Source organism: Triturus cristatus, chromosome 10, assembly GCF_964204655.1.
Source record: "Triturus cristatus chromosome 10, aTriCri1.1, whole genome shotgun sequence".
Taxonomy (NCBI): Eukaryota; Metazoa; Chordata; class Amphibia; order Caudata; family Salamandridae; genus Triturus; species Triturus cristatus.
This window is the reverse complement of record NC_140593.1, coordinates 782191423-782216005: the sequence shown is the minus strand read 5'-3', so window position 1 is coordinate 782216005 and position 24583 is coordinate 782191423. Positions and strand designations below refer to the sequence as shown.

Here is a 24583-nt window from a genome sequence, read left to right as displayed (position 1 = left end):
CCAGTAACTGTAAAGCGTTGGACAATCCCAGAACATGGGCAGTGGGCTCCAGTCACCTGGGGCAAGCAAACGAGCTGTCAGGGAAATACTTCTGTAATTTTTCGGGAGTGAGGTAAGCCCTATGCAGGATGTGCAATTGTATATTCTTAAAGCAGTAATTGCGAGATATCATCTTGGTATGCTCAAGGGCCCTGGTCCATTCCCTGTCATGTAGTGGTCTGCGAAAGTCTGTTTCCCAGTGTTCTCTGAGGGGTGCAAGTGTGGGTTGTTTTAGAGTCCGTATGGCTTTATAGATCCAGGTGACTAAGTGGCGCCCTGGCCCCATCTGCAGGATCGCATGGATTACCGGATGTGTGCGGGGTTCCGTGTCAATCGCTCGCAACTGCTTGTGGCAGTCTGCTGGAAGCTGTCTATACAGTAGGAACTGTACACTGGGAAGTTCGAAGTCATCGACAAGCGCTTCAAAGGTCTGCAATTGTCCCTCAAAAAACAACACCCCCACCTCCGCCACTTTTGGCCATCTCTCCCTTCCTTCGGCTTCCAGATCAGCTTTCTTTTTTCAAGTCCCCGGTTGTATGTCGCTTCTTGAAAGGCATCACTCCTCTCGTTCCTCTTATTCCCTTCCTTATGCCTCAGTGGGACTTGAACCTAGTTTTAACTCATTTAATGTGCGCTCGCTTTGAGCCTCTTCACCTCTGTCCTTTAAGGCTCTTGTCTCTCAAAACTACGTTCCTGATGGGCATCACCTCTGCCAGACGAGTGAGTGAGGTCCAGGCGCTTTCTTCTAAGCCTCCTTTTGTCTCTGTACGGCAGACAAAGTTGTCCTTAGGACTCATCCGTCCTTCCTGCCCAAGGTTGTCACTGCCTTTCACATCGGGCAGACTATCACTTTGCCCACCTTCTTTCTGCCTCCGCATCCTTTGAAAGATGGAGAGGCTTCCCCGTCTGGACCCAAAACATGCTCTGTCTATCTGGGATCGCACAAAACAGCTCCGGGTGGATGGCCAATTCTTTGTTGGCTACGTGGGTGCCATGAAGGGTCAGGTCATACACAAGCAAACCATTTCTCGATGGGTCGTTTTGTGTATAAAAGCATGCTATTCTCTGGCTAAAAAGGAGACTCCAGTGTGGCTATGCACCCATTCCACCAGGGCGACGGCAGCCACTACTGCCTCTACATGACCTCTGTCAGTCAGGTACGTGGGCATCACTGCACATGTTTACGAAACACTACTGTCTGGAGAGCCAAGTACGGAGAGACTGCTTCTTTGGCTGTTCTGTTCTCCAGGACTTTATGGTGTGAACTTGGTTCACAGACCCACCGCCGGGGTCGGTATTGCTGGGGTATCTATTCTAAGGTAAGGGATTTATAGCTAACGTGTTTCTTTCAGATGAACAAATTACTTACCTTCGGTAATGATATATGTGTGAGAAACATTAGTTGGTTATAGGTTCTTTACCGCCCCACCCATCCTCCCCGTTCTGCGTACTGATTTCTAGGGTTCAGGATGTCCTTTCAGGGCCCTAGTTTTGTGCACCAGTGGTCATTGTCTTGTATGGCTCAGCGTTTCTGGCGTGGAAAGTCGTGAACAGAACTGAGGTCAGCGCGCGAGGGCAGCGTCCAAGTAGCTACCGCTATGTCATTCCAGTGACCACGACGTCGACGATGGATGCTAAGCCGACCGACGCCATCTTCCGATGCGCAGAGGTTCTGCTGACGAAAAAGCTTTCCGGATCCAGTCTGATACCTGGGGGTAATTCCAAGGTAATAAATGTATAATTAACTAATGTTTCTTACAGATATATACTTACCGAAGGTAAACAACTTGTTTATCAGGCTCGTTGTGATTGGCATTTTGCTTGTTTGTTACTACAAGGAATTCTTGGCCTAATCTGTTTGCAGACCTGCTCCGGGAAAATGTTGCTTGGTTATCTATTCTATGGTAATGAATCTGCGGCTAGAAGTCCCCATCAGATGAAAAAGCTACTTATCTTTCGTAATGCCTTCTCTGATAGACTCCTATCTAGCCTCATATTACTTACCAACCCTCCCGTCCTTCCACTAAGTGAACAAATACCTACGTAGGTTCACCCTTATGAGGCCCGTTGTGGTGCACACCAGTATATAAGCATTTTTTTTAGCACAATGCTTCTGGTGTGGAAAGATAGTGAAAATAAACTGTTGGTGTGCTTAGGTGGCACCTAGATAGGCACCTGACACATCAGTTCCGCGCAGCTGATGCAAGACTGAAAACTGCCATCTAACGGCGCGCAGAGGTACTGTTTGAGAAAGTTAGGATCCAGTCTGACACCTGGGGATAAATTCTAAGTTAAGGAATCTGTGGCTAGACAGTCTCTACCAGAAAATACATTACTGGAGGTAAGTAACTTGTTCTCAAAAACCACCTAAAAATAACTCTACACTTATTAGTTTTCTGTTAATCTTTTGAAAGCTCACTATTACAACTTTAAATAACTGGTCTTTTAAGTGAAAGAAGTAACTCGTTGAAAACATGCTTTTTTAGGTTTGAGTTTCCTGAGCAGTTGCCCCTTGATGAGTTCCTGCAAAAGCAAGACGCCAAGGATCCTGCAAACTACATTCTTCATGCAGTTCTAGTACATAGTGGTGATAACCATGGAGGGCACTACGTTGTTTACCTAAATCCCAAGGGGGATGGCAAAGTAAGACTTTTGCACTCACTGATTTACTTGTTTATTAATTAATGCTCTTAGTTAAATATTGTGAAAATATATTTCCCAGAATATGCTCATGATTAGCTTTCAATGTTGTAGATCCTACGTTCAGCAGCCTCTAAATACTGCTATTCCAGGTAAGACCTCTTGGGACCGATCGACAGATATCTGTAGGAGGCCTATGGGCGCAACATTGACAATGGCTGCTAATGGAGAGTAAAGTATGTAATATGCAGTATCATGTTACATACATTGAGTTAGGTGCATGTATCTTTAATTCAGGTTCAGTGTCGCATGCCACTGCATGCGACCATATTATGTTTTCATTGGGGTTCCACATTCTAGGGGGAGAGCTGTATTGTAGGACAACTGTTGAGCATAAAGAACCTGGTATCTGGAGCAGTTGGATGCATATTGAATGTGCTGCCAATAAAGAGTTATTTATTATTCAACTTTTGAAGAATCATCTTTTTAACATTGGCGACGACGGGAAACCACTGGGCAGCACAAAGTAATTCAGTGGTAGAACAACTTTCGGCGATCTCAAATTCACTGAGGAAGAATTTTGTGGATTTATGTACATTAATAGTATTGGTGGCTGCTGTGGAGAAGTTGTGACACCTGCGTTTGATCAGCAGTCATTGTGGGTTTTATGCGTTTTTGTTCCGGAGGAGAAATACGGAGACCGAGAACACAGCGTATTATCTGAAGTTTTGTGAGCTTTGCGATACCGCACAGCGGAGCACAGAGAATTGGTTTTTATATTTATTTGGATATTCGTGGCGTTTCAATTTGGAAAGAAGGAGAGAGAGTTGCGGAGTTACAAAGTTGGGCTCATCGTATACCAAACTCATCGTGGCCCGTGATTTTAAAGTGGTGTGATTACTTGTATTCGACCAACGAAAGCGACAGCCTGGGTGAGAAGTTCGGCGCAACATTAAGTCAATAACCTCATTTGCATTATTTAAACTTACTCAGCAGCTCCCTCAACCTTCCATTTTTCTTCGCTTGTCACGCATGGAGTGACGAATACGTGGGATCACACGCACGTAAGTCAGAGGGTGGTTACCAAGCAACGGCCACAACAATCAACACGTAGATGCGCAGATCACACGCACGTTAAAAAATTCATTTCCAAGTCAACAAACCAACGCCAGCGCATTGCGTTAGGTGCTTAAAGCGTGTGAATTAAATACTTTACTATTTTTGTGAATAATAAAAAAAAAAAGGGGGAAACAAGAGAAAGATTCACCAAACGTGCAATTTACTAAAGGATAATTGTTAATTTTGGAGTAATAATATATGTAGTAATGGAAAATCAATTTTAAAGGACATATAATGAGAAGGCAAAAGTAGAAATATACATCAGTATATACAATACAAAGTTAAGAGAATTTTTTTTTTTACCCGAATATACTAAAAATGAACATTTTCCAATTTAGACAATAATAAAAAAAATACATTTTTGGAAAATTAAGATTTCACTGGCAACATTAAAAAAAATGCAATTTGATCCTCCTGCAAAATTTTTACAAGTCAAAGGAGATCCACCCATGCCATGGCCGAGATGGAAAGAGGAATTTTTAAATTTCATGAAGGCGATTGATGGTGAAAGGATGGGTTCAGAAAGGAAAAAGAGTATATTATTACATTGTTTAGGCTCAGAATGTCAAGTCATTTTCAGGTCACTTCCTCAGATTAGTATTCAAAATGCAAGTGGTGAGTCAATGAACGTTTACACAGAAGCTTTGGCAAGACTAGAAAAAAGATTCAAACCAAACATTAGCATAGCCCTATATAGTTTTACATTTTACACCAGGAAACAAAAAGAGGAGGAATCATTTGACGATTTTCTGACATCATAAAGGTCTTTGAGCATGCACTGCAATTTCGGAAGCATGTCTGACGAAATGATACGTGATCAGATCATAGTTCATGTTAAATGTAAAAAAATTCAGGATAAATAATGGGTGATGGGTGATCCAAATTTAAACGAGACTATTGCCACAGCTAAAGCGCAAGAACAGTCGGATCTATGGATGGACACTATAAAAAAGAATACTGAAAAAAAAATAACGGATGAGGAAATATGTGCAGTTGGTCATAAATTTACAACAAAACAAAACGCAACACAAAACGTTGGGAAGCAAAACTTTAATAGATCAAAGCAACACTACCAAAAATATTTTGAAGGAACTAACAACCAAGGAATGTGTTTCAGATGCGGGAACAAAAATCACTATGCCTCATTTCCAGGATGTCCAGCCGTGAAGAGAGAATGTAAAATCTGTAATAGGATTGGACATTTCAGCAATATATGTAGAGACAGACGTGCACAATTCCAAAAGCAGGGATCTATATCATCAATTTCAGAGGAAGACAATACCTTTGTTAATACAGACAAAGAGCATGGTTTTGTTGTTTCTGTAGCGGGCGATCATATTCCAAAACATATCAAGTCTCCTAAATGTGTTTTCCAAGTTTGTGGGGTTGATCCATTTCTTATGGTAGATTCAGGTTCCCCTTGGACCATTATATCTTATGAATACTACATTTCAGTTTTGGCAAATGCTATTCCGTTAGACAAGTTGGAAGAACCTGACATAGTTGCTGAGAGTTTTTGTGGGACAAGGATTGACATGATTGGTTTTTTTTCAGTTTGTTTACATTTCAAACAAAGAATGGCAAATGTCAAATTATATATTTCCCAAAAAGGGGTGAATGTGTTGAGATGGTTGGATCAATGGAAATTAGGTATCATACTAAATTCCAGATCCATAGAACCAGTGTCCTTATGTGAGGATCATCTAATGAATACAGTATCGGCAGTTAAGAAGTGTCAGGTGGAAGAAACAAATACAATAGATAAGGACCATTCAGGGAAACTTTATTAGAAATTTTGGAAAAGTCTTTGATAAGTTGGGTAAGCTCAAAGATTTTTCACATAGAATTGTACTTAAGAGTAATCCCATTCCTGTCATACAGAAACTTAGAAATGTTCCCATCAACATCAGGGATGAACTCAAGGAGATGTTAGATGAATTACTTAAAGAGGGCATCATTGAACCCATAGTCATCGGAATGGGTTTCTCCCATAGTTTTGGTGTGTAAACCTGACAAAGTTTGTGTGTGGATTTAAGAGCGCTAAATGCTAATATCATCGTTGATTGCCACCCTTTGCCAAACATTAATGAACTTGTATCATTCTTGCATGGTGCAAAGATATTTTCTACCTTAGACCTCAGATCGGCATATCATCAGATAGAACTGACTAAAGACTCTAGGAAATACAATGCGTTCATCACTCCACAAGGTTTGTTTCAGTACACTCGCATGCCTTTTGGATTGGCGTCCGCAGCTTCTGTATTCCAAAGGATTATGTTCCAGATTTTCAAAGATACTGATTCATACGTTAAATGCTTCCAAGATGATATTTTGGTTTTCTCAAAAGATACACATGAGCATCAAATACATTTACAAGAAGTTTGCAAAAGACTGGAGCAAAATGGCTTGACTCTTAAAGCACACAAATGCAAGCTATTCAGAGAGTCTGTAGAATATTTAGGGCATACACTTTTAGGTGAGGGTGTTGTTCCCAAAAAATCTAATGTAGAAGCTATTTCCAAAGCCCCTTCTCCAGAAAATAGGGATCAATTACACTCATTTGCTGGAATGTGTGAGTATTACAGTAAATTTGTTGTGAATTTTGCCACCAAGATGGAGCCTTTGAGGAAACTTCTGAGACAAGGAGTTAAGTATGTTTGGTGTGATTCAGAACAACGGTCTTTTGAAGAGATCAAACATGATATTGTCAATGCACCCACACTTAAACCATTTCGTATTAACAGGGAATGTGTCATCACTGTTGATGCAAGCTTATATGGTTTGGGTGCAGTGTTGTCACAAAAGGAGAAGAATGAGGAAGGGAATGTAGCCTTTGCCTCAAGGACTCTCAATGAATGTGAACGCAAATATTCCATCATTGAGAGGGAGTTGTTAGCTTGCGTGTGGGCCATTGAGCATTTCAGGTTATATGTGTGGGGTTTTAAATTTACTTTAAGAACGGATCACAAACAGTTAGTAAACATTTTATCGGTTGGTGGAGGTTGGAATTCCACGGCCAGAATTGTCAGGTTAATGTCGAAATTGCAGGAATATAATTTCATTACGGGATATGTTCCTGGTAAGAAGAATGTCACTGCAGACTGTTTGTCACGTCTACCGTGCAAACAAGGTGGAATCAACTCTGTGTTTGAGGTTGATGTTGTGATGACTATTGAAGATGTACTTCAAGGAAAATTTCAGGACATATCTGAAATCCATTGGAAGGATTGTGTGCAGAAGGATGCTAAGTGGTTATTGTTAAAAGACTATATCAAACATGGCTGGCCTAGAAAGGATAGAATAAGTCCAGAAGTTTTACCGTTTTTCAGAGTAATGGAAGAATTGGAGCTAGATGGTGATTTTATCTTTAAGTCAGGAAAGTGTATTCCACCAGAAGGTATGTATGAAGTGATACTGGAAATTGCCCACAAGACTCAGCCGGGCATTTAATCAATGAAGCGTTTAATTAGATTGTATTTCTGGTGGCCAGGCATTGATAGATTTATCGATAGAGTAGTCAGGGAGTGTCCGGAGTGCGTATCTAGTGAAAGAATGCTTAAGGTTCATACTCCACCACTTAAAATGGTCAAATGGCCGTCTGAACCTTGGAAAAAAAATAGCTTTTGATATTTCGGGTCCTTTCCATTTTCTTCCAGAAACTTCACGTTACGCTTTAGTGATAGTCTATTATCATTCAAAGTGGCCTGAAGTGAAATTTGTCCCGAAGGCTACCACTAGTGCGGTCATTGGGTTTTTCAAGGATGTTTTTGCCAGAGAAGGTTGCCCTTCATGTTTGGTCACTGATAATGGGGTTAAGTTAACCTCGGGAGAAATGGGTGAGTTCTTAAAAAAATGCAATATTACTCATAGATTTACTTCTTTATACGAACCACATGAGAATGGACAAGTAGAACGATTTAATCTAGTTTTGAAGGGGTTTGTCACTGAAGTGGTAAAGTTTGGAGCAGATTGGATAAGTGCCTTAAGAGAACGGTTATGGACTTATAGGATTACACCACATACTACAACTGAAGTTAGTCCATTTAAACTTTTTAAACGAAGGGATCCGGCCTCTTTGGTGTTACCTTGGTGGTTAAAGGAAAAGTCTCATTATTTTGATTCTGATAAGGAGAATTTGGAAGAGGTTGCTAAACGTGTGGAAGCTAAACAGTTGAAAACTAAAAGGAGGTATGATGATAAATGGAAGGCAAGGCACGGCACCATGAGCTTCAAGAAGGAGATTGGGTAAGAATATTAAAGCATGGGTTAATTTGTAAAGGTGATAATAAGTTTGGTGATCCTATTCAAGTAAAAAGGGTTTTTGAAAATAGTGTTGAGACACAAGATGGCAAAATCTGGAATGTGGGTAAGTTGGCAAAATGTACTAATATTGATGCCACAAAAGATGTTTCACGTAACAAGAGTGATGATCACAATAAGGGTGATTCTAGTGCTCACAGAGTCAAAGACTGTAGACGAGAATTTAAAGTTCCCAAAAGATATGCAAATGTTATGTAATTGCTAATTGGTGTGTTATTATGCTTTCTTTCTTGTTCTGTGTTTTTTTTGTTAAATAAGGGAGATATGTTACATACATCAAGAGTTAGGTGCATGTATCTTTAATTCAGGTTCAGTGTCGCATGCCACTGCATGCGACCATATTATGTTTTCATTGGGGTTCCACATTCTAGGGGGAGAGCTGTATTGTAGGACAACTGTTGAGAGCATAAAGAACCTGGTATCTGGAGCAGTTGGATGCATATTGAATGTGCTGCCAATAAAGAGTTATTTATTTATTATTCAACTTTTGAAGAATCATCTTTTTAACACATGTATTATAAAATTGGAAAAAGCAACTGATTAAGTGAATGTCAGTAATCCACATTTCCACATACAGGCTTAAATACAAAACATGTTGATTTAAAAGTTGATATTTCTTATAGAATGGAGGCTACAAATTCTGGATTGTAAAATTGATTTTATATATATATAGTCGCCAGTAGGTAGTTGTAGTTAGGACCTATTTTCCAATGGCAATCCGCAACATTCTGTTCCCAATAAGTCTGGTGCCGGTTGACGAATCTTCATGAAATTTTCCAACCTTTTGGCCGGCTCCGCTCCTATCCTGAAAGTTTTGTGGTGATTCGTCAAGCGGGGGCCGAGAAAAAAGGGGGGTCCCAAAATGCGTTTTCCCAATGCAATTTCCCTTAGGACCTTTTGACGCAGATATATGAATGTTTTTTTTTATATATATATGATCTTTTATATATATATAAAATCAAGCATTAAATTGCTCACTTTAAAATAGCATAAATCATAACTGACTTTTTTGATTTTCTTATGGATATTTCTACCTGAAAATTCAGTGCTTAATGAATCTTTCCCAGGTGCCAGACTGGATGTGGAAATTCTGCAACTGGCCTGCTGCACCCGCAATGTTGGTCCATGCCTCTTGTCTGCTCTGGCAAGTCATTCCGCCTCCTATGGATGCCACCCTTAATTGTGACTTTGGTGACCTTAACCTTCCACCCTCCATTGCCATTTGAAGCTTAACCTATATTCTCTTAAATTCTGCTGTATTTGAAAATATTTTTTGCAGTTCTGTAATTCTGTTTCTGGTAGCCAGGCATCCCTTTTCGGCCACTTCACCCCAGCCTTTTCTCACTCTGTGGGGTTTGAATGTTGGACAACTTCAGATCCTGATTGATTATAGTCTTTGCCCTTTACAGGGTGTGTTAGTCACCAGGTGTGCCTGCAATGAGCTGCATAGGATGTAAAGGGTACAGTGTCAAAATCTGCATGCTGCTCCTCAGGTAATTTCGAGGCTTACTCCTCATTGCTGGAGTCACCGTCGTTTGGCCCCTCACATCAGTGCCATTGATAGTTTTTTTTCTGTTACTGTTCTTGATCGTAGAGGAGGCCCCCTTAGTTCTGGGTCCTCCCTCTTCTCCAACCTCTCATGTTTGGTCTGGGCCTTTTTGTGATTGGACACAGACAGTTTGCTCATATTTATTCTGGTGCTATGCTTTGTACTGCCTGACCTGCACCTGGCTTTCCCGACCTCAATGCTGACCCCACTCGGGGCGTACCTGATCCAGGCTTTCCTGGCAAGGTTTTGGTCTCTTCTGTCTCCATCCTGTCCATATTCTGTCCCTAAGAAGGTTCTTAGCTTGTTACATTCTTCTCTGTTCATGGCTGTTACCCCTAGCACCAGTCCGTGGCAGGGAGATGGTGAGTACCGTCTCAGCCTCCACATGTTCTGCCCTACAGACTATGGGGTATATGTACAAAGACTTCTGCTAACTAATGCTAGTTAGCGGCAGTTTTCTTAACCCGGCCTATCACCAAGAACTAATGCCCTGTTATTGATGTATATACACAATACGTCGTCACATGGCTATAGTTTCAGGTAGCCGCGGTGAATACTGCTGTTAACACTAGCGTGAAGGTGATACGAAGCCTTACGTTAGAGGAAAGGCCCATTAGCGGCAAAAAAAGCCACGTTCGTCAGCCCAGCGTGACTTTTTTTGCCTCTAGAGGCAAAAATAGCCTATAAGTACACTTCCAATGAAAGATAGGAAACAAAACCAATGGGATGCAGAATCGATCAGCTAGGGCCAAGTGCAGCACAGATCAACAAGCCCCCCAACAGCCAGGATGGCCAGCCATAGTCCCAGGGGAATAGGAAATTCAGGGTTCAATCATGAAGAGACTCATCGCTGGGGAAAACCAGTAATGCATCACTTATCATTGCGCACTCCTTGCAACACCATGACATCCAAAACCTTGAAAGCGCGGATGGTCCTTGGGGCCTGGAGGCCTCGCTGGATCTGCGTCTGGGACCAGAAGTGGGATGCGGAAGTGCTGTGGAGTTGCTGGGCCTTGGCGGTAGACATTGAGGCATCAGCGATTGCCCTTACCTGGTGGTGAAGTCTGCCAGGTCCATTGATGCACATAGCTGACCTGTGTGAGAAGACCGCCTGGTGCCCCTTGGTGCAGTGAATGGTAGAGGCGCTCCTGCACACCAACGTAGGGCAGTCTGCATTGCATACCATGCGCCACCACTACAGTGTGTTGCACAGAGGAAGTTACCAATGGTGGGCCTTGTCTCTGCATCACAGGCCGGAGGATGTTGAGGTGGCCGTACGCTGTGGAGTGGGTGGCCCAGGAGCTGTGCCGAACTTGTGTGGCGGGAGCGCTGCAACCTCATGCCTAAGGGGGCCCTGTTGCATCACCTGCATCAGGATATTCCCCAGCGGACTTGGCGGTGACTTCTGTACCCAGGCTTGTGAAATCCCACCTGGCTGAAGGTTCCTGCTGGCTGAGTCACAGATTTGAAGAGTGTGCAGCGGATTGCGCCACGGTGTTAATGTCCAGGTGATAAGTTAGTACGCGTAACGGAGGCGACCCGGGGGTTGAGTCGGACCCAGGACTAGCACCTGTGGGTGACTTGCCCCTAGTGGCGGCTCATCCGCAAAGGAGGAAGAGTGTTGCTACACTGCTTTCAAGATGTGCAAGAAGAGGAAACATAACATGATAACTTACTAATGTACTCATACAATGTTTCTTTGTGGGCGGGAATGTGGGTGGGGCTGCTCTACTCGCAGGGCAGGGCCGGAGTGGTATGCCCGCTCAAGTGCACAATGACTGTTTGGTTGGCCCTCTCAGGCCACCCAAAGTAGTCATGCGCACATACCTGTTCCCAATGCAGGCTGCATTAGAGCCTGCATGGAGAATATGCCCACGGCTACAGCCCCTGGCTGAATGCCTTGTCATGGTGCTCAAGCATGTGATTGGCTTAGGGGAGGGAGCCTGGCTGCCTGCTTCCTGTTCCTGGAAGCAGACACAGGAGAGCAAGAGCATAGAAGACGTGGGACCCGAGCCTCGAGGTAAGAATTTAAAAAATATATATATTTACATCCCCGCTCCCGCCCACATCCCTGCCCCCTCCAGTGTACTTTCCCATGTTTCCCGCCTCCCAGCTGTCCAGTTCCCCCTCCACAACACTACATAATGGCAGCAGCTGTGCAGCCATGTGCAACAGGTGTACCACTGGTGGGCCAAAGGCAAGCCTGTCTGCGTCTGTCCACCCCTGAACCGTGCCCAGCACCAAGGACCCTTCCTCTCGGGCACTCCACCGATACAATGCCAGCACCCTCCTTGCATCAACTCTGGACAGCACCCTCCTTGCATCAACTCTGGACGCCACACTGCCTGCCATCTAGCAACACTGTAAAATTCTCTTGCACCCTCCGCCTGTCGAAACTGTAAATGCACCATCTGCCACATCAGCACACCAGGGCCTCCTGCCGACCAACAGCGCATCCGACCGGCTCAACTGCATCCTTGTAAACGTGAGGTACCTCCACAAACACACAACAGAAATCTGGGACCTCCTCGATGCCACCTTCAGACATCGCCTTCTTCATGGCAACCTGGACCAATCTCTGCTCTGGACCGGCCATCACCATCCACGAAGGCTACAAATTCACCCGTACAGACCACCCCGAACGGCCTGGAGGAGGCATTGCCATTGTCTTAAAAAGAAAATCACACTCCGACTGACCACGCCCTCTAATGACTAAACGGTGACAATGGAACACCTCCACTTCAAGATCCGGACCAACCCCAACACCACCCTCTAAGGCACCCTCATTTACAGGCCCCAGGACCACAAACCCTTTCACAGATTCCATTGTAGACCTTATCGCACTCCAGGCTCCACAATCCACTGACCTCCTACTCGGAGACCTCAAGTTTCACCTGGGCAACCCCAGTGACCAGATACCAACCCCCCCTCCTGGGGCACCTCACCAACTTCAGACTCAAGCAGCTAGTCACCGCCCCAACCCACATAGCCTGACACATGCTCAAGTCCGTCTTCTCCACCAGCAAAAACTTACAGCCACACCACAGGACTCTCCTGTACCGACCATCATTGTTTCCATCATGCCTTCACCAGCCCACGGTACACCATTGCTATCATTGCCCCCCTCGTCACAGCTGGAGCAAGGTCCCCGACAACTCCCTCAGCACCACCACTCTGCCAACACTTACTGATGCCAACACCGCAGCGTGCAACTTCAACCAATGGATCTCCAACTGCGCTGGCATCCCTTAAGAAAAGGGCAGGCAAACAACACTCCAAGAAGGCCAACTGGTTCACTCCTGCCCTCAACTAGTCTAGCCCCACCTTCAGACGTCTCAAAGAGATGGAGCCACAACATCAACTCCGCAGCACAGTCACCCTTGCACCATGGCGCAAGGGTACCCGCGTTGACGCATGGCAGCTATTGTGCGCCAACGTAGCGGGAAAAAGATAAGGGAGCTTATTAATGAGCCCCTTCTGACAGTTTCACCCCGCTGGGAAGTCATTTTCTTGACACTTTCAGCGTGAGTCTTCCACCACGTTGTGCCGTATTTGAAAGTTTCACATCTAGTCATATGTGTGACCTCTTAAGCCCTGTCACAATATATTTGCATCAGGAATGATTCTATGCAGGGTGGGCGTTCCCACACAACAGCTTCATAGGAGTGGTGCAGTGAAGTCCATCGGATTTAACTGCAATAATTGTAGGACGCCACTGCTTCAGTACCTTATGCCTGCCTCATGGCAGGTGTAAGACTGACTCAGTGCCACAGGGATAGGCTGGCCCCATGCATTGCTTGAGTTGTCATGCTTGTGACAACTGCAGCAATGTGTCACTTTAGCACAGATGTCTGGATTCCAGGTGTATTTGTAATTAATTGCGACATGGAGCGCCATACAGTGAATACAGCGCATCCATTGTCGCAAGAAGGGCGTAGTGAAAAGTGTCTCAATGCTGTTTTGTCGCAGCGATGCAACACTTTTCATGAATAAGGGCCCAGTAATGCGCCCTATGGTGAGCATTCCTGCCCCTGTAGTTTTGTTGTAGGGCGGCGCAGCAACATTCCTTGCAGTGCTGTCCAGCACCACAACCTCCTAAATGAGCCCCCAAGCGTTTGCACCATTTTTAATACTAGCTATTTTCTGGTATTAAAAAACTGCCTTATGCTGGAGTTAGAGGCAGTTTTTTTTCGTTTTGCACCATACAAGGATTTCCTTGTAAATATTGCAAAGTGGGGTTTGCTGCAGTTTTGTACAGGAACGCCTACCTTGCATCTCATTCTTCGTTTAGTCTTGCTAACAGCAGTGGCGATCCTAAAAATAAATTCACGTTTATGCTGGAAAACTGCCGCTACTTGTAAATAAGGAGATTTAAAAAAAAAAAAAAAGCCTCTGTCAAATAGACGATACGGCGGTGTTAAGTCCTTGGACATATCCCTGAAGTCCTTTCTGAAATGTTCAGCATTGACGCAGATGATGGTGCAGAACTATCTTTCTTTTTATTCTGCTGGTGAGGCATGTCCTGGTGCCATTTGACCTTGACTCCAGAGTGCCAGGCACTATGTGTTGCCAATGGATCCCTAGCTTCCTCCTTCATACTTTGGAGAATGGGTGTGAGGAGGCCATTGGTGTTCGATGCCTTCTCAGTCTCTGGTGTATTTGATACCTTCCATGCTGCTGTTTGAGGGGGCTGCGAGGATTTTAAATGGGCCCCAAAATTTCCCTATGAGAATCTTTCCACTTTTAATGACTGAGGTTGTAGTGGTTTAGGATTTGCATAAAAAAGTTACAAAAGAATTAGTAGATGGAAATGTTCTAGTATGGTATTTTACTAAACTCCATGTTGCCCTTTAATGAGATACTTATGGACTCATTACGTTTCTTTGGAATAGACTCATCCAAGTGCTGGTTGGTCTTTACAAATTGACATGATGCTTACGTGCTGTGCTTGCCCATATTCCTTTGGCTTCTGCTGGTTGGTTTCATTTCTGATAACCTTGCACCCTTTTCTTTTTTGTTCCATGCACTTGTAATTATAGACTTGCTTCTCTTCTGTTTGAGGATCTCCTGGAAGGGAGTCAAAGGTGTTACAAAGTCATAAGCACTGAATAGTCCTGCCCACGTGCTAGATCCTGGAGCACTCTTGAAATTATTTTAGATTTATGTAATAAATTTGTATGTAGTACCTTACATATGTATCTGGAGCCTAGAGGAAGACAAGAAATGCCCAGATTATATTACTTTATTTGAATAAGAATCCAAATACATAGAAATGTCATTAATAAAAAAATTACTATAAAGTCTTTCACAAATCTTTTTTTAAAAGGAATATGAGACCTTGTTAGCCAATTGGCTGTCATTTGAAGAAAAGTTTGGAAAAATGGCACTGTGCTTTTAGGAACCTCCTAGTATATCATCATGCCTCACAGGTGACAGTTCAGTTTGGTTTTCAGGCTCATGCAGATAGGATCCTGGAGCACTGAGCTCTGACTTTTTGTCAAAAAACACTGGACAATCTTTCCAAATTATTTTCTTTTGAAAGTCATTTGACATTCTTCAGCATCTAGAGTGCAGACAGACCTTTTTGTGATGGAAAATATCTTATTTTTATGTCTGGAATGCCTTTATTTTCTGTGAAGTTCCCTCCTTGTGGAAGAAAGTGGCTCAGTCAGATTGTCATTCTGTCTGAATTCTTTCCCTTCCGAAGTCTCATTCTGAGATTGTGGTCATTATCGTAAGTTCTCCATTCTTCATCAAGAGTCCTTGAGGAAGGTCTGTCCTCTTCCAAAGAACCATCCTCTTGCTGCGAGGATGCTTGCAGAGATCCAGATAGACATAATAATCACCAAAAAAGAAGACGTTCCCTGTCGATGTCTAGAAGTAGGACATAGAGGACAGAGCAACTTCTGGTGTGGTCGCCGTAGATGGGTATGCCATCAAACTCCGTCAAAGGCAAGGTCCAGCCACCACTCAACGTCAAAGCATCCTCTACTTTCTCAGTTGAGACACATCGGCATAAAGTAATCGTTGACACAGTCCACCACCCATTGCAGCTACGCAACTGTTACATGCCTTGGTTCCTGGCCTACTAGAACCTGCAATTAAATTATTCCTTATGCCTGTTTCTGTAAAGTCTGCCCGGCATGGACTTTAAAAAATAAAAACCACCTAACCAGGACCTAGTGGTCCTCAGATCAGACCCTTCTCCAGATTCAGTTATTATAGCAGCAGCAAGAAAGTCTTGCACTGTTGCTTCTTCCATGCCACCAGACAAGGAATGCAAACAAAATCGATGCTCCTGGTAAAAAGATGTGCGGAATACCAGCCTCTACAATGAAGTTTGCCAGTGCTTTTGCTTTGTTGGGAAGTTATGACCGGTCTCTGTGGTATTTGTTAAATTGATCCACGGAGAAACGTCAAAGAGGACAGGCAAGATTTCAAAGAGATCTTGAATGAAGGTGGCCTGGTGTCAAACCAGGTAATATGTGCTGCAGCTGATACATTATCTCTTGCTGCTCATGGATAGTTTCATGGTCTCTGCAGCAGATAATCTTGGCTCAGAGGCGGAGGGGGATGATCCCAGGAAGAGGACTTCAGTCTTGTCTGAGTTCAGTTTCAGGCGGCTGTTCTTCATCCACTCGGCGACGTCTTTCATCCCTTCGTGTAGGCTGGCTCTGGCGGTGGCGGGGTCGTTGGTGAGGGAGAGGATCAGTTGGGTGTCGTCGGCGTAGGAGATGATGTTGAGGTTGTGTTGGCGTGCGATGGCTGCGAGGGGGCTTATGTAGACGTTGAAGAGGGTTGGGCTGAGTGAAGATCCTTGTGGTACGCCGCAGATGACTTCGGTGGCCTCGGATCTGAACGGGGGGAGGCGGACTCTCTGGGTTCTTCTGGCGAGGAACGAGATGATCCACTCCAGTGCCTTCTCTTGGATTCCGATGTTGCTGAGGCGCTGCACTAGGGTGCGGTGGCAGACAGTGTCGAACGCAGCAGAGAGGTCCAGGAGGATGAGGGCCGCTGTTTCCCCGTTGTCGATCAGGGATCTGATGTAGTCGGTGGCTGCGATCAGGGCGGTCTCGGTGCTGTGGTTGGCCCGAAACACGGACTGCTAGGGGTCGAGGGATCCGTTCGTCTCGAGGAAGGCGGCGAGCTGTCTGTTGACGGTCTTCTCGATGACTTTGGCAGGAAAAGGAAGGAGCGAGATGGGACGGTAGTTCTTGAGGTCGGTGGGGTCTGCCGTTGGTTTCTTCAGGAGGGCGCTAAGCTCGGCGTGCTTCCAGCTCTCCGGGAAGGTGGTGGTGTGGAAGGAGGTGTTGATGATGTCCCGGAGGTGGGTTGCGATGATGGCGTCGGCCTTGTTGAAGATGTGGTGGGGGCAGGGGTCGGTGGGGGATCCGGAGTGGATGGTGTTAATTGTGCGGGTGGTGTCTTCGGTGCTGATCGGGGTCCAGTTGCAAAGGGTGGTGGTGGCGGGCGTTGGTTCGGTGGTAGGGTGCGTGGTCTGTGCGTCGAAGCTGTTGTGTATGTCGGCGATCTTGCGGTGGAAGAACGAGGCGAGTGAGTCGCAGAGGTCTTGCGAGGGAGTGATGTCGTTTCCGGCGCTGGGGTTGGAGAACTCTTAGACGATGCTGAAGAGTTCCTTGCTGTCGTGGGCGTTGTCCAGTCTTTCTTTGAGTGCTGTCTTCTTGGTGGCGCGGATCAGCTGATGGTGTTTGCGGGTGGCGTGCTTGAGGGCGGTCCTGTTGTCTGTGGTCTGGTCGAGCCGCCAGGCTTTCTCGAGGGTGCGGCAGTTCTTCTTGGAGTCCTTGAGTTCGTCGGTGAACCAGGGGGTTTTCTTGCTGCTGGGTCTGTTGGGAGGGTTCTTTAGTGGTGTGAGGTCATCGGCGCAGGCGGTCAGCCACTTGGTGAGGTTGCTGGCTGCTTCGTTGGGGTCCGTTGTGCTGGTGGGAGGGTTCTGGCTGAGGGAGGCGGTGAGCTGCTCGGCGGTGATCTTGCTCCGGCGAGGAACCTGTTGCGGATGGTGGTGAGTCGTGCTTCTTCTGAAGCTGAAGTGGATGCAGCTGTGGTCAGTCCAGTGGAGTCCGGTGGAGTGGCTGACCGAGATGTGCTTGCTGGATGAGAAGACTGGGTCAAGCGTGTGGCCGGCGTAGTGGGTGGGGGTGTTCACCAGTTGCTTGAGTCCCAGCTTGGCGAGGTTGTCCAGCAGGGTGGTGGTGTTTGTCATTGTTGTTATCCAGGTGGAAGTTGAGGTCCCCTAGGAGGATGTAGTCAGCGTAGGGAAGGGCGTGCGGGCTGATGAAGTCTGCGATGTCTTCGCTGAATTGTGTGCGTGGTCCCGGGGGTCTGTAGATGAGGGTGCCTCTGAGGGTGGTCTTGGGGTCAGTGTGTATCTGGAAGTGGAGTTGTTCGGCGGCGGTGAAGGTTTTGTCGGAGTTGGTCGAGATGCAGATGGTGTTCTTGTGTACGATGGCGATGCCTCCTCCCGTCTGGTTGACGCGGTCTCTCCGGGTGATCTTGTATCCGTCCGGGATGGCTATGGCGAGCGCTGAGGAGGCGTTCATCCAGGTTTCAGTGAGGAAGGTGACGTCTGTTGCGTCGAGCAGGTTCCAGAGTTTGACGGTGTGCCTGTGGACGGAGCGGGTGTTGAGCAGGATGCACTTGAGGTGGGTGTTGCTGGTGTCTGGCTTGGCGGGAGCGGTGCAGGTCCGGAGGCAGGTGAATTTGCAGTCTTGGCAGGTGAAGGGTCCGTGGGTGCGTCTCGGAGTGGCACGGTAGCAGGCGGGTTTCAGGCCGGCGGTGAGGGCGTTGAGGGTGGTGGGGTCGTAAGTCCGTTGTGTTGGCTGGCGTTCACGGGGTCCAGGCACGGACTAGCAGTAACATGTGAATTCCAAGGATTAACAGAATCCTTGATTTGCGATCAAATTGTAAGATGCACCAAGAATAGAAAAGTTAAAGAGACTTTTATCTCTGGACCCGACCTTGGATGAGGCAGTGCAGATTGCCAGAAGCCTAGAACACACAGATGTATGGATGAAAGAAATTGATATCGGAAAGTGAAACAAAGTCTTCGGAAAAGGAAGTAGTTGCTCTTGATGTGCAAGAATTGGGACAAAAAAAAGTTTCTAAGGGAGAAATTCCACACTCCACCAACTTTAAAAATGAAAAGTTGCTAATGTACCTAATACACCTAATGCATCCAATGTAACGGTTAGGTGGAAAATCATATGTTACAGGTGTGTATGTCCTGGGCATATTGCGTCCAGTCTTGCATGTGGTGCCAGGACTGTAACATGTAGATCATGTGGAAGGAAAGCTCATCTAGCCAAGATGTGTAGAATTAAAAGTCAAACATCTAGTATAAAAACTGTGGAAAACTTGGGCGAAGTTAGAGAGGAATTGATGCTTACCATTGATGAATGTGGAGTATCCGAATGTAATGAGACTTAGTGTGATTACTAATAAGAATATAAAAATGGAAAGTACAGACAAGTTAGAGAAACCTCATTGTGGGATTATTTTTGGAAAAACTGAAGTTAAAGTATTAGCATATTCGGGTAGCTTGTTTACGTTGATTTCCAAGGAAGTCTACTTTAGAGATTTAAAGAAAAGTTTAAATGAGTTACAACATTGAGATATAAGTGCTGTGGGTATGGTGGAAAAAGAATAAACATTATAGGAATGTTGTGGATAGACCTGTTTTTCAAAAGTAATAGTGTTCATGGGAGAGTATATATAACTGAAGATGGCTCAAACCTTTTAGGATGGCGACCTCAAAAAGATCTTATCATTCTTGACCCGAATGCTAAAGAACCAGTGATGATTGTAGAATCTGCTCATGAATGTAGTTTACCTGTTTCAGATGATAATTCAGATTGGGGGAAAAATTATTTGATGTCATTTCCACATGTCTTTACTGATTTGGGCATGCTCAATTTGTCATCTGATTATTTTAAAGAAGAATGCATGTCTGGTGGTGCATAAGGTTAGGTTCATACCTTTGCTAATGAGGGAACCCTTACAAAAGGAGCTCGACAGACTATTGGAATGTAAAATCATTGAGCCAATTGAGTCTTCGGAATGGCTTGCTCCGATTGTCGCCGCACCAAGAGATGGAAATAAGATTAGTCTATGTATTGACTTAAGAGACTTGAATCAAAATATATGGGTGGATCGACAACCATTGCCGAATATAACAAATGCTAAGTGTTATGGGTGGTGGAAAAATATTTAGTGTCTTAGACATGTCCGCTGCCTATCACCAGATAAATCTGCATCTTGAGTTACGAGCTTTAACTTCCTTGGTTACACTGTTGGGGGCTTACCGCTATCGACGCATGCCTTTTGGATTAGCTTTAGCCTCTGCGGTGTTTCAAAGAATCATGCTCAATATTTTTCAGGGAATGGATGGAGTCCTATGCTTTCAGGATGACAGAATGGTAGTAGGGAGATCTTTTAAAGACCATGAATTGTTAAACAAAGTTTTGAAAAGAATTGCTAGTCATGGGTTGACCATTAAGAAAGAAAACTGTCAGCTGAGAAAAGAAAAAGTAAACTATCTAGGCCATGAGAGCTCTGCTGATGGAATGAAACCCCCAAAAAAGCATAATAAAAGCAATTGTAGATGCTCCACAACCAACTGATAAGGTTTTATTGAAGTCATTCCTTGGGTTAGCTGAGTACTGTTCAAAATTTATATCAGGGTTCTCAGACATTGTTGAACCTATGAGAGTGTTGTTAAAAAAAGGGGTATCATTTGTCTGAAATGATTCATATGGAGCAGCATTTGAAAAAATGTAATCCTCATTAGTTAGTGCTCCTACTTTAGCCCATTTTGATGTGACTAAGAAATCAATTTTGATGACTGATGCTAGTAATATAGGTTTAGGTGCTGTATTGACTCAAATCAGTGGAGGGTGAAAGCGTGATTGGGTTTGCATCTAGACATTTGCAGGGAGCAAAGAGATCTTACTCTATCAAAAGGAAGCATTGGGTGGTTGTTGGGCAATAAATAATTTTAAATTTTATTTGTGGGGGTCTACCGTTTGTTCTTAAAACAGATCATAAACCTTTAGTGCACATTTTTAAAGGTGGAAAAGGTCTTGAAGGTGGTGTGACTCCACGAATATCTAGGTGGCTTTTATCGATCATGGACGGCAACTTCTCGATTGAGTTTGAAAGAGGTAAAAAAATTTCATAGCTGATTGTCGCGTATGCTAGTTGAGGGAGAAGAAGAGGATTCTTTCCTGGTATCGGAGGTAGAATCTTTGTGCAGTGTTAATGATTTAAATTAGGCTTTGAAACCAGAATGGAATGAAGCCTTAGATAAGAATGAGGAATACATAGTGCTTAAAAATGTGGTATGTGATGGTTGGAACGATGAAATTACTCTGAATGAAAAGTTGAAGAAGTATCTAAAAGTAAAGGACCAGTTAAGTATTCAAATTAACAAAGTTTTAAGATGTAACAGTGTGGTTCCTCCTAAGATGTTGAGAGGAAAGTTAGTTAAATTGGTACACGAAGGACACTTAGGCAGAAGCATGTGCAAAAGAAGGTTAAGACAGAGTTTTTGGTGGCCTGAAATGGACAGGGAGGTAGAAGCAATTGTAAAAGAATGCCAAGCATGCTGCAATAACGATAAGTGTAAAGTAATTCGTCAAACTCCTGTTGGGTCTGTTGATGTCCCTAATTGACCGTGGGAGAAACTAGCAATGGAATCGTGGGTCCTATTAACAGACAAGGTATAAGGAGCAGTTTTCTGATAGTTCTAGTTGATTACCATAGTAAGTGGTTTATGGTAAAGCTTATAGAACATATTACGTCTGAGGTTGGTATTGAGTTCTTAAGGAATGCATTCTTGGAAGAGGGAATACCCAAGTGCTTAGTTACGGATAATGGAGTTCAACTTGTTTCCACGGTAGTAGCCAAGTTTCTTTCAAATCTTGGTATTCGGCATGAAAGGGTGGCACTATTCAGGCCACAAGCCAGCGGATTGGTTGAGCGAGTTAATCGTATCATAATGGAAAACATTCAATTATCGTTGAGGAATGGATTAAGATGGGGAGAAAAATTAAATAAAATGGTGTGGGCACACAGATTAACTCCATACTCTGTCACAGGTGTTTCATCTAGCTGAAAGAAACACGTTCGTTAAATTCCACACCTTAGAATATCCCCAGGCGTCAGGCTGGATACGGAAAGATTTTTCGTCAGCAATACCATCGTCTGAGTACTTAGACGCTGCCCTCGCGTGCTGACGTCAGTTATTCTTTTTTCCGCGCCAGTAAGCGCTGATCCGGGAAGAGCATACCCTTTTAGTCACTTTTTGACTAACCTTTTTTAACTCTTTTGGTCCTATTCTTGTCGACATAGACTCTGGTGCCGGTAGGGATGCTTGGCTTTAAGGCGTGTGACTCCTGTCACCGACTGATGTCAGTCACGGACCACCACCGCCGGTGCCTCTATTGCTTTGGAACCGACCAAGACGCTGAGTCGTGCCTTGACCGCCGGGCCTTGACTTCGAAAGCTAGGCGGGAGCGGTCCCGCAAGCTACTCGAGTACCGGCAGTTGGCTCCGCGCCGCTCAAGATCCCGGTCGAGGAGGTGGTCGAGGGACCGGTCGCAGAGCCGCAGCCGCCACCGCTCGTCGGGGTCCAAGTCTTCGTAATCCGGTAAGTTGAATCACAGTAAGAAGTCGAAGAAGCGACATCGTTCTTCTGACTCCCCTCGCCGGTCGCTCGACTGAGGGTTCGGGTGGCACCACCCGCGCGTCTCCGGAGCCGCAGGGATCTCGTCCGTCCCCATACCCCCGGTCCCTGAGACTGACGCGACTCTGGCAGAGGTCCGTGCTTTCCTCATGGCCATGAGTAACCTGGCTCCGCCGTCGATGCCTGCCGGTGCGCTTTCGGGCCCCGCAGGCTCGACTGGGAGGCCTAGCGAGCTGGATCCCAGTCAGCGCTGGTCGACCTCACGACCCCTCCACTGGCACAGACTCCTCCGGTGCTACTCCCGGCGCCGCCCCCTGGCAGAGAACGTACTGCCCCAGTGTCCGGAGGAGGCCCGGACACGACTCGCCCAGGCTCTTGCCGAGGGGCGGGATGCGGCATGGCATGCCATCAGATGTGGACTGGACACAACGGACTCGCTGGCCAGGACAATGTCTACCACGGTGGTGCTTCGTTGCCACGCCTGGCTGCGGTCCACGAGTTTTTCCGGGGATGTCCAGAGCACCCTCATGGACATGCCCTTCGATGGCAGTCGCCTTTTTTGTCGACAAAGCGGATAGTGTGCTGGAGCGCTTTAAGGACTCAAGGGCTACGGCCAATTCCTTGGGCCTTTAGGCCCGCGCCTGCAAACTTCAGCTTTTCGTCCCTTTGGTGGCCAAGTAAGGGGCGCCCCCCTTATGTCCGACTAGCCACAGGCCGCAGAACCAACCTCCACGCGGTCGCGGATGTGGATTCTGCCGAGGAGGTACAGGGGGCAATGTGCCGGTCCGTCAACATCTACCCCAGCAGCATCCGCCTCAAAGCCCTCCTAGTCCGAGCTTTCAGGCCCATTCCACGCCAGTGGGAGGCAGGGTTCGCCATCACCTGCTCCCCTGGCGCACCATCACATCGGACAGGTGGGTGCTGAAAATCGTCCGAAGGGGCTACTCCCTCCCCTTCGAGGCGACCCCTCCAGCCATGCCACCGCAGTGCCACCGAATTTCGGGGGATCACTTGCAACTTCTGCAGGAGGAAGTTACGGCCCTCTTGGCCAAGGGGGCCATCGAGTGCGTTCCTGGTCCAGAAGTAGGTCGTGGTTGTTGTTCCCACTACTTTCTGGTTCCCAAGAAGGGCAAAGGGGGCCTACGCCCTATCTTGGACCTCCGGAGCATCAACGCCTTTCTCCGGAAGGAGAAGTTCAAGATCCTCACCTTAGGTCAGGTTCTTGCTGACCTAGACCCTGGAGACTGGATGGTAACGGACTTGCAGGACGCTTATTTCAACATCCCTGTCCTGCCGGCCCACTGGCGTTACCTGCGAAGTCGCATCGGAGTCCCTCCGAGAAGCTCCTCTTCATCGGAGCGGTTCTGGACTTGGCGCAGTTCCGGCCCTATCCTCTGGAACAGCGGGTCCGGGATATTAAGGCTCTGATTCCTATCTTTCGTCCTCTATCCCGGGTTTCGGTCAGGTTGGTGTTGCGACTTCTGGGTCTGTTGGCCTCCTGTATCCTGTTGGTGCATCACGCCATATGGCGAATGCAGGCTCTGCAGTGGGACCTGAAGTTTCAGTGGGCCCAGCATCGGGGCAACCTGTCCGACCACGTCCTGATCTCGGAGGGCACTGCGAAACATTTGCAGTGGTGGCTCACGGACCGCGATTGGGTCAGTGGCAGATTCCTCTCCCTCCCCCAACCGGAGCACGTGGTAGTGACGGATTCTCCCTTCTGGGATGGGGGCCCCACATAGGAGAGGCAGAGATCAGAGGCCTCTGGTCTCCGGCGGAGTCCCGGCTCCATATCAACCTTCTGGAGCTGAGGGTGATCCGACTTGTACTAAAGGCATTCCTTCCCTCTGTCTGTGTAGTGCAGGTGCTCACGGACAACACCACCACCATGTGGTATTGCAACAAACAAGGCGGGGTGGGGTCGTGGACCCTTTGTCTGGAGGCTCTGCGCATCTGGACATGGCTGGAACATCAGGGCATCACCCTGGTGGTTCAACATCTGGCGGGCTCTTTGAATGCCAGAGCAGACTAACTCAGCCGCCGGTGCAGGATGGATCACGAATGGTGTCTAAACTATGACGAGGCGCAAGGCCTCTTTCGGCAGTGGGGAGAGCCCTGGTTAGATCTATTCGCCACCGAAGAGAACGCGCAATATCAGCAGTTCTGCGCGTTGGAATTTCCAAGGCGGCACTCGCTCGGGGACGCATTTTGTCGCG

General features: G+C 46.1%; 1 protein-coding gene across 2 annotated transcripts in view; it reads left to right on the top strand.

Annotated features, from left to right (window-relative positions):
• Positions 1-24583, top strand: part of USP7 (ubiquitin specific peptidase 7) — a 1511465-nt gene that overhangs the window by 642919 nt on the left and 843963 nt on the right. For both annotated transcript variants that reach the window (XM_085628311.1, XM_085628312.1), the window contains exon 13: positions 2526-2682. In XM_085628311.1, coding sequence (XP_085484437.1) covers positions 2526-2682 — 157 coding nt within the window. The remainder of the gene's footprint in view (positions 1-2525; positions 2683-24583) is intronic.